Consider the following 14,155-nt stretch of genomic DNA (forward strand, 5'->3'; position numbering starts at 1 on the left):
GAGGAGTTAATGGCGGTATATAAATGAGTAAAATAAATACAAAATTAAAACATACTTTCCATGTTTACTTAGGCCTTGGACTATGCTAAATTCAGGTCAATATCATGGTATATGGCTAATTAAGTCTAGCTGACATTTTCCAAATACTTGGAATAACTTGAATTTTTTTCTATCTACAACCCTCTGACATTAGGTTTCTTCTTTAAGCCTTGGAAATACATTGCAGAAGTTTTTTTAAGCTTTTTTTGTTATGCTTTTTGCTGTCATTTATCTCTTGTAGAATAATTTATGTCACACGCGGTGAATTTCTGATAGGAATATTGCTGCAAATATTCATAAAATGTCACAAAAATGGATGGCGTGAGACAGGGATTTTTTTTCTTATAACTTTTTGAGGAAAAATCTCATGCATCTCATACAATTATTATTATTATTTATTATTATAGCGCCATTTAATCCATGGCGCTTTACATGTGAGGAGGGGTATACATAATAAAAACAAGTACAGTAATCTTAAACAATACAAGTCACAGCTGGTACAGGAGGAGAGAGGACCCTGCCCGCGAAGGCTCACAATCTACAAGGGATGGGTGAGGATGCAGTAGGCGAGGGTAGAGCTGGTCGTGCAGCGGTTTGGTCGATTGGTGGTTACTGCAGGTTGTAGGCTTGTCGAAAGTTAGTTTCTGTGAGGAACATTACCTCCAAAAGTCTCGAAAAGTTGGAAAATGGATGTCAAGACGAGGTGTGATTTCTTTCCTCTACATCACTTACTATTATTTTATGACAGGAACACTACCTCAAAAGTTGTAAGATGTCCTAAAATGGATGATGTGAGGTGTTACTTCTTTCATACCTCTTTTTAAAGAAGGCAAAATGACATCAAAGATGATGAATTCCTATCAGGAATATTACCTGAAAAGTAAAAAAATGGCACAAAATAGATTGTCAGGTATGAGTTATTTATTTTAATGTAATGTTACATCACAGTTTCTGATAGTAATATTTAATAATAATAAAAAAGTCAGAAAATATCACAAAATGGTTGACGTGAGGTAAGCATGGTTTCTTTCTTAGATTGTTCTGAGGTAATGGTATGTCACAGACTGACAGGAACAAGTCATAAGACATCAGAAATGGAGGTGTAATGTTTTTCTTATGGCTTTTCTTGTTAACATTACATCACAGATGATGGATTTTTGGAAGGAATATCATCTCAAAAGTCATAAGATGTCACAACATGGATGATGTGCGCTCTCAGGTTTTTTCACATAACTTTTCGAGGTAATATTGCATCATGGACAATGAATGTCTGAAAGGAAAATAACCTAAAAAATCATAAGACGTCACGAAATGCTTGAAGCATGAGGTGTGATTTCTTTCTTGAGATGTATTGAGGTAATGTTATGTCACCCACAATTTCTGACAGGAATGTTACCTCAAAAAGTCAAAAGAAGTCACGCAATCGATGACGTATGAAGCGTGAGGTTTTTTTTTACGTAAATGTAAGCCATAGTTAATTTCTGACAGGAATATTACTTAAAAAAGCTGTAAAATGTAACAAAATGGATGATGTGAGGTAAGCATGACATCTTTCTTACGACGTTTTGAGGTACACAAAATGGATGAATTGTGAGTTCTTTCTTCAGAGATGTTGAGGTGATATTACATCACAGACAATTTCTGACAGGAATTTTACCTCAAAAGACACCACAAAAATGTTTAACGTGAGGTAATAAGTGACATTTGTGATTTAATCATGAATTTTTGAGGTAATATTACTGATAATTTCTGACAAGAATATCACCTAAAAAAGTCAAAGGAAGTCACATAATGGAAGACGATGTGCTGTGTGTGTTTTTGTGTCCTATGACTTTTGGCGGTAATATTACATCACAATGTTTGTGACAGGAATATTACTCAAAAAGTCTTAAAATGTCACAAAATGGAGTTTTTGGGATAACATGTCACAGACAATATGCAAGATGTGATTTATTTCTTATGACTTTTTAAGGTATTATTACGTCATTTCATCTTTGCCTGATTATTACCTTGAAAAGTCAAACTATGTCACAAAATCGACGACATGTGAGGTGTGTGATTTCTTTCATATGAATTTTTAAGGTGCTATTATGCAAAAGACAAATAATTTTGGATAATTTTACCCCAAAAAGTCACAAAACGTCACAGATTGTCTCATGGCGTCTTGAGGCACAAAAAATGGATGAAGCGTGAGGTGCGGGTTCTTAATTTTGACATTTTGAGGTAATATTACTTCTCAAATTCTGTCAGGAATATTATCCCTCCAGAGTCAATGGATGAGGTACTAGATGATGTGTGAGGTGTTATATATTTTTTGAAGAAATATTTTGCACGCCACAGACAAGAATATTACCTCAAAAGTAATTAAAAACAAAGTCACACAAAGATGACGTACGAGGTGTTTTATTTCCTATGACTTTCTGAGGTAATAACACGTCACATACATTTTGTCCCTGACAGGAATATTGCCTTAAAAAGTATTAAGATGTCACAAAATGGATGCCGGGAAACAATTACGCCTCATGGCTTTTCGAGATAAATATTATGTCACAGGAAATTTGTGAGGGGTGATTTATTTCTTATGACTTTTTTGGGCCAATTTTCGATCTGAGACGCACTAATATAACTCAATAGGGCTGTTCAGGTAACCGTATTTTTTTTTTTTTCATGGATGATAGTCGGTCGATTTCTTTTTATATGTGTAAAATTAGGTATAATTATATCAAAGAAAATAAATTTCTGACAAGAATATTATCTAAAATAGTCATAAAACTTCACAAAATGGAGGATGTGAGAGAAGTGCGAGCTCTTTCTTGTCACTTTTTGAGGCAAGTTTCCTTTTCTTATGTCCAGGTGAAATATTTTTGCTAGAAAAGTTGCACCATTTTATTTCCCAGGATGTACTGTGCTGTGTAAACTGTACACGACTTTATTAACGTATCTGCAGACATGTTTCACGCACTCACTCTGCTGCGTCACACAACTGTCTTCCCGCCCTCGGGGGAAAACGCGGCTTTTTTTTTTTTTTTAAACACGTGACGACACCGACTTAGTGACCTCACACTGTCCAACGTTCAACGTGCCCTGCTGTTGTTATAGCAACAGACAAGCAACCCCTCCTTCCTGGCGAGAGGCTTTTTGGAACGGCCCACTCGATGTAGAATGTAGGGGGAGGAGGTGACGTCAGAAGGGCCTGGACTACACGTGTCGTTTAACATTACCTCCCCCTAGAAATGCAGAACGTTTCGAAGCGTCCTCTTCCGCTGGTGTCACCATGGAGACGGATACGTTGTTAGGCGCAAACCAAAGAGGCATCCTGGAGACAGACAACAGCTCCTGACACAGCGGTGAAGTGTGCATCGTCCAGCCATGAGCCAGCGGCAGGTCCTGCAAGGTAACGCTTCATACCCAGATATTAGCATTTAGTAATACTTCTGGACTTAGATTGTCATTTCTGTATCACTCCCTCTAAGTGCACTGCTACAAGACCAATTCTGATTGGTCGGTGCCCCCCATCACATTTATCACTTTATTTAACCCCTTAACCTCCAGAGCTTTTTTCGTTTTTCATTTTTCGCCCCCCTCCCTCCCAGAGCCATGTTTTTTTTTTTTTTTCCCGTCAATTTGGCCATGTGAGGGCTTATTTTTTTGCGGGACGAGTTGTCCTTTTGAACACCACCATTGGTTTTACCATGACGTGCACTAGAAAACAGGAACAAAATTCCAAGTGCGGTGAAATTGCAAAAAAAAAAAGTGCAATCCCACAGTTGTTTTTTGTTTGGCTTTTTTGCTAGATTCAGTAAATGCTAAAACTAACCTGCCATTATGATTCTCCAGGTCAGTACGAGTTCATAGACACCAAACATGTCTAGGTTCTCTTTTATCTAAGGGGTGAAAAAAAATTCCAAGCTTGGCTAAAAAAAAAATAATTGCGCCATTTTCCGATACCCGTAGCGTCTCCATTTTTCGTGATCTGGGGTCGGGGGAGGGCTTATTTTTTGCGTGCCGAGCTGGCGTTTTTAATGATAGCATTTGAGTGCAGATATGTTCTTTAGATCGCTTGTTATTGCATTTTAATGCAATGTCGCGGTGACCAAAAAAAGTAATTCTGGCGTTTTGAATTTTTTTTCTCGCTATGCCGTTTAGCGATCAGGTTAATCCTTTTTTTGTTGTTGATAGATCGGGTGATACCAAATATGTGTAGGTTTGATTTTTTTTTTTTTTTTTTTTTGAATGTAGTAAAAGTTTTTTTTTCTTACTTTTATATATTTTTTATTTTTTTCATATATTTAAAAACATTTTTTTTTACTTTTGCCATGCTTCAATAGCCTCCATGGGAGGCTAGAAGCTGGCATAGCCTGATCGGCTCTGTTACATAGAGGCGATGCTCAGATCGCCCCTATGTAGCTGAATTACTGCATTGCTTTGAGCACCGACCACAGGGTGGTGCTCACAGCAATCTGGCGTCAACAACCATAGAGGTCTTCAGGAGACCTCTGGTAGTTATATCAACGCTCCGATGACCCCCGATCACGTGACGGGGGTCACCACTGCGCGCATTTCTCGTCTGATGGTCGGAAGCGCTTGTTAAATGCCGCTGTCAGAGTTTGACAGCGGCATTTAACTAGTTAATAGGCGTGGGCGGAATCGCGATCCGCCCGCACCTACTAACTAGTTCAAAACAGCTGACATGTCGCAGCTTTGAGGTGGGCTCACCGCCGGAGCCCACCTCAATGGGGGGGGGGGGGATATTGGCATCGGACATACTATTCCATCCGATGTCAGTAAGGAGTTAACTCAGCCAATCACGTTCCTGCTTCTGGCGTCAGTGCACCAAACGTCACAGGGGCATGACAGAAGTTTTGGCGCTGGTCGCACTGACTTTGGCTATAGGGTATTAAACTCTGGTCATTTTTAGATCTCTCCTTTTTTTTCTTACTTTTGGCATCATGTGTTGATAAAGTTCTTGGCGCATATGATGATCATATCCATAGCCCACACACATTGGTCATTTATCAAAAGTGTCCTTAAGGCGTCATTCAGACGTCTGTCAATCACATACGTGTTTCATCTGTGACTTTCATAGAACATGTACCCATACCTCCCAACTTTTGAAGAACAGAAAGAGGGACAGATCATGTGGCGCGGCATGACAAATTTTGACCACGCTCCTGGTCACACCCCAAACCATGTCGTTTTATCCTTTTCTTCTCCCCTGGCAGGAGGAGTTGTCAGAGGGGCGGTATTAGTGAGGGAGATTCTGCAGACATTGGAGACTGCAGGGCATAGACCCAAATCCGTAGACCCAAATCCGGGACTGTCCGCTGTTTCTGGGACAGTTGGGACTAAAGATGAGCGGATGGACTCACGGGTCTCTGTTCGAGCGTCCAGGTCAGTACTACCTGGCAGCTTGTTGGGAGGCCGCGGATCTCTAACCTTGTGGAGTCTCCGGCGCGGCTTTTGTCATCTGTGCATTCTGCTCATCTCCAGATGGGACCTGTGTATTTACTTTTTGTCCTTTCATTCACAGTCAGAGCCGCCTTTCTCATCTTTACGTAGCTTCACTACATGACATCTGAGTTTTTTTTGTGTCTGTAAGGCCGTGTTCACATGTTGCAGAAATGCTTTTTTTTTTTTTTTTCTGCAGGATCCGCACCAAAGTACGGTACTCAATACCAATCTACTCCCCCTTAATTGATGCGTTTTTGTTGCAGATGCGAAGCCGCGTTTTGAATGTGTTTTTTTTATAGTACAGAAAAGCTTTGATTCTGCACTTAAAAAGGTAACTGCAGTTTTTTTACATGCATTTTTTTATGCTCCACAAGACAAGAGAGAAAAAAAGCACCAAAACTGCAATGATCAGCTGTGTCCTTGGGCGCACAGCAGGCACAGTTTTCATGAAATTGCATCTACTTTGCTTGGACAGTTAATTTTTGTGCAATAAAAGCAGCAGAAAATACGCAGCATTTACGCTGCATGTGAACAAGGTCTAAATAAAGTGTGATGTGATTCCATGAAATCTCTGCCCTCAGTGCGTGTAAGGCTATGTGCACACGTTGCGGATTTGCTCTGCGGATCCGCAGCTGTTTTCCATGCGGTTTACAGTACCATGTAAACCTATGGAAAACCAAATCCGCAGTGCCCATGGTGCGGAAAATACCGCGCGGAAATGCTGCGTTGTGTTTTCCGCAGCATGTCAATTCTTTGTGCGGATTCCGCAGTATTTTACACCTGCTCCTCAATAGGAATCCACAGGTGTAAAACCGCAGGTGGAATCCGCACAAAAAACGTAGGAAATCCGCGGTTAATCCGCAGGTAAAATGCAGTGCATTTTACCTGCGGATTTTGCAAAAACGGTATGGAAAAATCCGCACATGAATCCACAACGTGGGCACGTAGCCTAAAGACGCTGCTGAACTCTGCAGTTTTGGTGCATTTTGTCTCCATAGGCTTCTTATGAAAAAAAAACTCATGAAGAAAAAAATGCGGTTGCATTTGTAAGCACAGAATCAAAGCTTTTCTGTACTATCAAAAAAAAGTTAAAACTCTACTATAATGTAAAGTGCTGCGGAATATGTTGGCGCTATATAAATAAAAATTAGTATTAATTATTATTACTTCATATCTGCGACAAAATTACATCAAATAAGCTTGAAAAAGTCTAAAAGAAACACAGCAAACACGCCATAACCAGAGAAGATTGTTATTGTGTTGTGTGGTGTGGACACCCGCAGAAAAAAGCATCAGAAAGAACACAGCATTTACGCTACATGTGGACCCGGCCTCAGCATTACAGTTTTATTACATTTTTATGGGTTGAATAGTGAAAAATATCAATCACGCCATTTTTTAACGTTATTTAACGATCCCAGTAAATTATGTGATCACTGTGTTGCATGGGGCATTACTATTACAGGGACGCCAAATATGTCTGTGTTATTTGATGATTTGTGATGTTTATTATTTAAAAAACGCATTAAAAATGACATTTTTTTCCATTATCAAGTGTTTGTCATTATTATTTTTTAGTAATTTTATAGGATGATAACATCTCTTATTCTCCTTCTAGAATACAAATACTTCTCAAAAATAATAAAGGGAACACTTAAACAACAGAATGTAACTCCAAATAAATCGAACTTCTGTGAAATCAAACTGTCCACTTAGGAAGCAACACTGATTGACAATGAATTTCACATGCTGTTGTGCAAATGGAATAGACAATAGATGGAAATTATTGACAATTATCAAGACACCCTCAATAAAGGAGTGGTTCTGCAGGTGGGGACCACAGACCACATCTCAGTACCAATGCTTTCTGGCTGATGTTTTGGTCACTTTTTAATGTTGGTTGTGCTTTCACACTCGTGGTAGCATGAGACGGACTTTACAACCCACACAAATGGCTCAGGCAGTGCAGCTCATCCAGGATGGCACAATAATGCGAGCTGTGGCAAGAAGGTTTGCTGTGTCTGTCAGCGTAGTGTCCAGAGGCTGGAGGCGCTACCAGGAGACAGGCCAGTACACCAGGAGATGTGGAGGGGGTCATAGGAGGGCCACAACCCAGCAGCAAGACCGCTACCTCAGCCTTTGTTCAATAATAATAATAATTTTTATTTATATAGCGCCAACATATTCCGCAGCACTTTACAATTAAGCGGTAGGCGGAGGAGTTCAAGGAGGAGAAGGAGTTCATTAAGCGGGTTCAAGGAGGAGCACTGCCAGAGCCCTGCAAAATGACCTCCAGCAGGCCACAAATGTGCATGTGTCTGCACAAACTTTAAGAAACCGACTCCATGAGGATGATCTGAGTGCCGACGTCCATAGATGGGGGTTGTACTCACAGCCCAACACCGTGCAGGACGATTGGAATTTGGCACAGAACACCAGGATTGGCAAATTCGCCACTGGCTCCTTGTGCTCTTCACAGATGAAAGCAGGTTCACACTGAGCACGTGTGACAGACGTGACAGAGTCTGGAGACGCCATGGAGAGGGATCTGCTGCCTGCAACATTGTTCAGCATGACCGGTTTGGCAGTGGGTCAGTAATAGTGTGGGGTGGCATTTCTTTGGAGGGCCGCACAGCCCTGCATGTGCTCGCCAGAGGTAACCTGACTGCCATTAGGTACCGAGATGAGATCCTCAGACCCCTTGTGAGACCATATGCTGGTGAAGTTCGACCTGGGTTCCTCCTAATGCAGGACAATGCCAGACCTCATGTGGCTGGAGTGTGTCAGCAGTTCCTGCAAGATGAAGGCATTGAAGCTATAGACTGGCCTGCCCATTCCCCAGACCTGAATCCGATTGAACACATCTGGGACATCATGTCTCGCTCCATCCACCAATGTCATGTTGCACCACAGGGGGGGGACCCAAGCAACAAGTACACTTGCTCATCACTATTGAAGATCTCAGTGGTAGACCCCCCAGTGATCAGTCATTTATCACCTATTCTGCAGATAACTGATACATGTCTTTTGTGGGGAAACCCTTCTAGTGTTCCTGATTACTTAAATGAGATTGTCCTGTTGATTGCTCCAAACACAGTTCAATTTGTGCGCAGTATAGTGAAAATCAGGAGGAGCTGAGAGGGGCCCCAAGTGCTGGCAGTCATGTAATATAACAAAGCCATCTCGTACTCATCCTCTCCTATTTCAGTGCCAACTCTCCGTTGTTGCTCCAACCTTTTGTTTTTTGGTTGCAGCGGTGACATCACTTCAACAGAATACATCACCGCTACAGCCAATCACTAAACTCAGTGGCCGGTGCCCTCTATATTGGCGTGGTTGCTCAGACAAGTCGGCAGGGGAGATGGATTACCCTCAGCATCTGGGGTCCACTTTGCTCTAAGTAAAAACCCTTTAAATAGGACCAACTACTGGATTCCCAAGCGTAGAAGAAGCATGGATTTTAAATGCAATGAAAGTAATAATTAATCCTTTCCCATATATACTTCAGCTGGCTCTTCTCCTGCTCTAAACTATAGCAAGAATTCTTTAATGAGGACTTTTCACTGGATTTTTTAAACTGAGTATTTTCTGCAATTGGTAATCCACAAAAGAGAGGGATTGATCCAGCACTTCAGATAAAATGCAAAGTTTATTCCATCAACAAAAACATAGTTCAAAGGAAAATACATATAATCAAATATAATCAAACAGGTAGCTGTATCATCCGAGGAAAAAGTCCCAAGCAAAAATAGGATTCAAAGTCCTGGATGAGGCTTTTCGAAGTGATACTTCTTATTCATAACCTTGAGGTTATCTACTCAAGGTTAAGAATAAGAAGTATCACTTTGAAACGTGTCAACTAGGTCTTTGTTTCAGGGGGACTCACAGTTTGATCAAAATGTGCACTTAGAGCCATACATTTAATATAGTAAAATTCAATTGAACCTCAGGCGCAATCCAGTGTTTGTATACAGCACTGTTGCCAGGTACTAAAAGCCATGCGTTCTTCATGATTGCTGACTCTCTACTGCAGTGGCTGCTTTATGGCTAGTAGCCAAGAGTGACTACAGCATTTGACTAGTTAACACAGGGGGATGAATCAGTCTATCACCTGAGGGTTGCTGTGACAGCCTTGGGCCTATTGCTAGCCCCTTGGTTTGCCAGATTGGATATATTTTAAAGGGAACCTGTCAGCAGCATTGTGCACAGTAACCTACAGACAGTGTCAGGTTGGCACTGTTAATCTTTATTTCTCTAGTAGCCTTCCACGACAGCCACCAGGAGGTTGTCTCCATTCCCTAATGGGGGACAGGAAGCACAAGAGGTTAAAAACCCCTCCCACCTCCCATTAACCAGTGTCTTTCCTGTCCCCCATGGGGCATGGAGAGGTTCCTGGTGCGCTGCTGCGGCGGCTCTAAGCAGAGTACCTGTGTTAAATTTCTTGCTGGGCACTTAAGGTCGGGCCCCCCGCGGCTTCCTCCTGCGCTGTGCCTCCCGTCTCCTCGGGATTCTGGGACCGCATTCCCCCGGCCTCCTGCGTCCTCTTGCGGGGATAAAGCTGGTCGGGGTGCCCGCCGGAGGCCTCCCTGAGCTCTCCGGCGTTTCCCCCTCCTAGCGCGCGCTGTTCGGCGACCCGGAAGTCAGGTGACGCTCCACTTCCGGGTCGGCGCTCCTGTGCAGGAGCGATACAGGCCAGAGAAATGGATTACCGAACGGCGTGCGAGGCACGCTGCATCCTCGCACGCCTGCCTGGGACTCCGGAGGGGGAGGGGCGGCTAATTGCCACGCGCTGGTGCAGGCTTATTTTCTACATAAGCTGCGAAGACATCTCAGGTAAGCTGCTGTAAGCATGGATGCGTCTTGCCCTGCAGCTGCAGAGCCCAGCGCTCCCCAAGCCCTAGTAAGTACGGCAGAGGGGGTCCCATTTAAAGGCACATTTTTCAATATACCTTTTCTTACACGGCTTCCTCTCTCATTGCAGGGAGTCAAGCCTGGCCCTAAAAACATTACCAAGCGCAAATGTGCCACCTGTAATGTAAAAATGCCACCAGATTGGGAGAAAGTTATGCCAACCTTGCACGGATAAAATCGTCAGAGCGGAACACCCTTCTTTGATTGATGAAATTCGCTCCTTGGTTAGGCAGGAGGTTCAAACCTCTTTGGCCACACTCGCCCCACCTCCACCGCCACCACCATCCTCACCTGGTCCATCACTCCCTAAAAAGAGGAAAATCCAGGAGTACTCTGAGTCAGAGTCTGAGGGGTCTTATACGTCTTCCTCTGTCAAATGGGAAGATGCGGTACCACGTAAATCTGCGGAAATTAGGAAATACCTTTTTTCCTCTGAATATATTGAGGAATTGGTATCTGCAGTGAGGAACACTATGGGGCTAAAAGAGGAATCAGTTCCTCAGTCTATACAAGACGAACTGTTCGGCATACATACTGAAAAACAACCCGGGTTCCCCGTCCATAAAAGCATAATTGATATGATTAATAATGAATGGGAATTGCCTGAGAAACGGCTAACAACGCCTCCAGACTTTAAGCATCGGTTCCCTCTTGAGGAGGACCTAATAAAATGGGACATTCCAAAAATTGATGTCCAGGTGGCTAGAGTGGCTAAAAAGACGGCTCTGCCGTTCGAGGATTCCTCCCAATTAAAAGACCCCTTGGATAGGAAGATTGAGAGCCTTCTCAAAAAATCCTGGGAAACGTCTACCTCAGCCCTCAGATACAATATAGCATCCACCTGTGTGGCCCGCTCTCTCTTTCGTTGGATACAAGAGTTAGAAAGCCACATCTCTCAGGGTACCCCAAGAGAGGAGGTACTGGACTCTTTGCCTATCTTACACAGGGCAACAGGTTTCCTTGCAGATGCCTCACTGGAATCTATCCGGGTGGCCGCCAGATCCTTGGTCCAGACAAATTCAGCCAGAAGAGCTCTCTGGTTAAAGATGTGGAGCGGAGACGTTACGTCAAAAATAAAACTGTGTTCTATTCCCTTTAAGGGTGACTACGTGTTTGGGCCCTCCTTAGATGACATCTTAGAGAAAGCCACAGACAGAAAGAAAACCCTTCCTGAGCAGAGACCTCCCAGGAAGCGTTTTTTTCGACCCTCCCAGCCCCAGCCCTCCCAGGGTAAAGGGAAAGGAAAAACCGGGAGGTGGAGTTATGCTAAGGGGAAGCCTAAAAACATCCTTATTCCCCAACAAACACAACAAGAAAAGCAATGACTCCGATCCGGTGGGGGGGAGGCTTTCGAACTTCGTTCACAGTTGGCAGAATATCTCCAACAGCCCCTGGGTGGTGAGTGTAATCCAACAGGGTCTACTGATAGAGTTCGATGCGCCTCCTCCCAGGATCTTAAGAGTCACCTCCCCGTCATCTCGGGAGACTCAAAAGTTCTGCAGGCACATGCCGGCCTTGGCACCTGCTCCACAGTATAATCTCATCTTTCATGTCCCAATATTACATGTTCTTGATGATATTCAGCTAGGAAAAAAAAATCAATTTGAAAATGCCACGCCTGCGCAGTAGCGGTTATCGGTGTATATCTGTGATCCAATAGCTGATACTGCGCAGTAGCAGCCGCACGAAGGTCAAATTTGACTGCAAGTGTCTGGGGAGGGGGTAAAATTATCCATATCCATTCAGTGTTTGCTCCCTGAGTGCTGTTGCATCTTTTAGGATGGTTTGTTTTTGCATTGCAGTGACAGCAGATTTGCACTTGGACATTTATTTCACTTTGTTAGCACTAGCAGGTGCTGACTAACTTTGTTCTGTTTTGCATTACGTCTGGTTTATCCGCTGGATCCTGGATGGTCAAACATTGTCGGTGTCCTACTTTTGTGTGTAGATTGTAATAAAGTGATTTGTCTTGTATTTCACAATGATCTGTAATCTCTGGTCCAATAATGATTTTTTTTAACACTCCTTTATCTTTTATATTTAGTGTTTGAGCAGTATCAGAGAGCCCGGACACAGTTTGTTCAGACTGTTGCAGAACTTGCCACGCGTCCTCAGAACATCGAAACCCTACAAAATGCAGGTAACCAGTTTCACAAGGATTCTTTCGTCATGGATGTTGTAGAAGACTCGTATCACATTATAGACATAATTACAAACCTGCTGAATATGGAATAAATGTAAAAACAGTACAACACCTGTCCATGCGTTGTTTCTGGTAGTGCAGCTGAGCTCTATTGACACCCCTTCTACTAACAGATGTTTTCAGGTCCAGAAGCAGCCAGCGTGCAGAACCAGTATACCACAGCTCCATACAGTGCGTAGTGGTGTTCTGGGTACTACGGCACAGATCCATTCACTTAAGTAGGAGCTGAGCTTCAGTACCTGAGAATAACTACCATCCACCATGAGAGCTGTTATCTGCTAATCGGTGGGTGTGCTAGGTGTCAGACCTCCACTGATCTAGTATTGATGATCTATCTGATGAATAGTCCATCAGTATCAACGTCCTGGACAGTAATTTTAAGTAAAGCAACTTCTGATTGCAACATAAACTGTATGTGTCTTTTTAACTTTAAATTAATAAAATATCTAATTTACGGAGATGGTTGAGCAGATTTCCACAGAAGAGCTTATACCTTCATAATTTTGTAAAGGAGTAGCATTTATAGCAAATATCTAATAAATAGCTATTGGTCATATTGCTACTCTTAATTCCTTACCGACATTGGACCTACTGTTACTTCCATGTAAGCTGTCTGTGTACGGACCGTATTACTGGAGCTGGAGAACAAAAAGCGCAATAGGGTCGTATCAGGTATAAACTTAAGAGATTGTTTAAAAGGTTATGCATAGGATTACAGCTTCTGCAGGTCCACCGGTCACACAGTGGATAAAGGAAAAAACGTGTATTGTCTATGCTGCTGATGGTATTATGATCCGGGATGCACAAACTGTATGAATATGTGGTTTTATTATCAACGCGTTTCGAAGTTGACACTTTTTTCTCAGGCTCTAAACACATCTTTTTATATTCTGAGGAAGAAGTTTGTCAACTTCAAAATGCGTTGATAATAAAGCCACATTTAGGCTATGTGCACACGTACAGGTTTTTTCGCGTTTTTTTCACGTTTTTTCGCGCTAAAAACGATATAACTCATTAAAAACGCATACATTATGCATTCTATCATTTAGAATGCATTCTGCATGTTTTGTGCAAATGGATGCGTTTTTTTCCGCGAAAAAAACGCATCGCGGTAAAAAAATTAGCATGTTCATTATTTTTGCGGATTTTCTGCGTTTTTCCCGCAATTCTATGCATTTGGGAATTAACGCACAAAAAAACGCACAAAAAACGCGTCAAACGCGTCAAAATCGCGGTAAAATCGCAGTAAAAACGCATGCGGATTTCTGGCAGAAATGTCCGGTTTTTGAAATCCTGACGTGTGCACATACCCTTATACAGTTTGTGTATCCTGGCTTTTTATGCCAACTCATCAGCAGTGTGTATGGAATGGGCTCAGAAGCCAGGTCCATGCCATACACAGTCAGCATCTGCAAAGAAGAAAGGGCTCAACAATTTAGGTAGGGGGCCTGACTTTAAAGGGAACCTGTCACCAGGTGTGTCCCATATGAGGTAAGGCCAGTACCTTTCAGTCCTGATATACAGTACTCTAATATGCTGTATATATGCCCC

The 14,155-nt window shown here is 42.6% G+C and overlaps 1 protein-coding gene across 1 annotated transcript in view; it reads left to right on the forward strand.

The window, feature by feature from the left end:
* The first annotated feature begins 3,304 nt into the window (after positions 1-3,304).
* SPAG6 (sperm associated antigen 6) overlaps positions 3,305-14,155 on the forward strand; it is a 236,242-nt gene continuing 225,391 nt past the window's right edge. Inside the window, exons 1-2 of the mRNA XM_069729552.1 lie at positions 3,305-3,433; positions 12,446-12,541. Of these exons, the coding sequence (XP_069585653.1) occupies positions 3,409-3,433; positions 12,446-12,541 (121 nt within the window). The 5' untranslated portion in view covers positions 3,305-3,408. The remainder of the gene's footprint in view (positions 3,434-12,445; positions 12,542-14,155) is intronic.

Source organism: Ranitomeya imitator, chromosome 6, assembly GCF_032444005.1.
Source record: "Ranitomeya imitator isolate aRanImi1 chromosome 6, aRanImi1.pri, whole genome shotgun sequence".
NCBI lineage: Eukaryota > Metazoa > Chordata > Amphibia > Anura > Dendrobatidae > Ranitomeya > Ranitomeya imitator.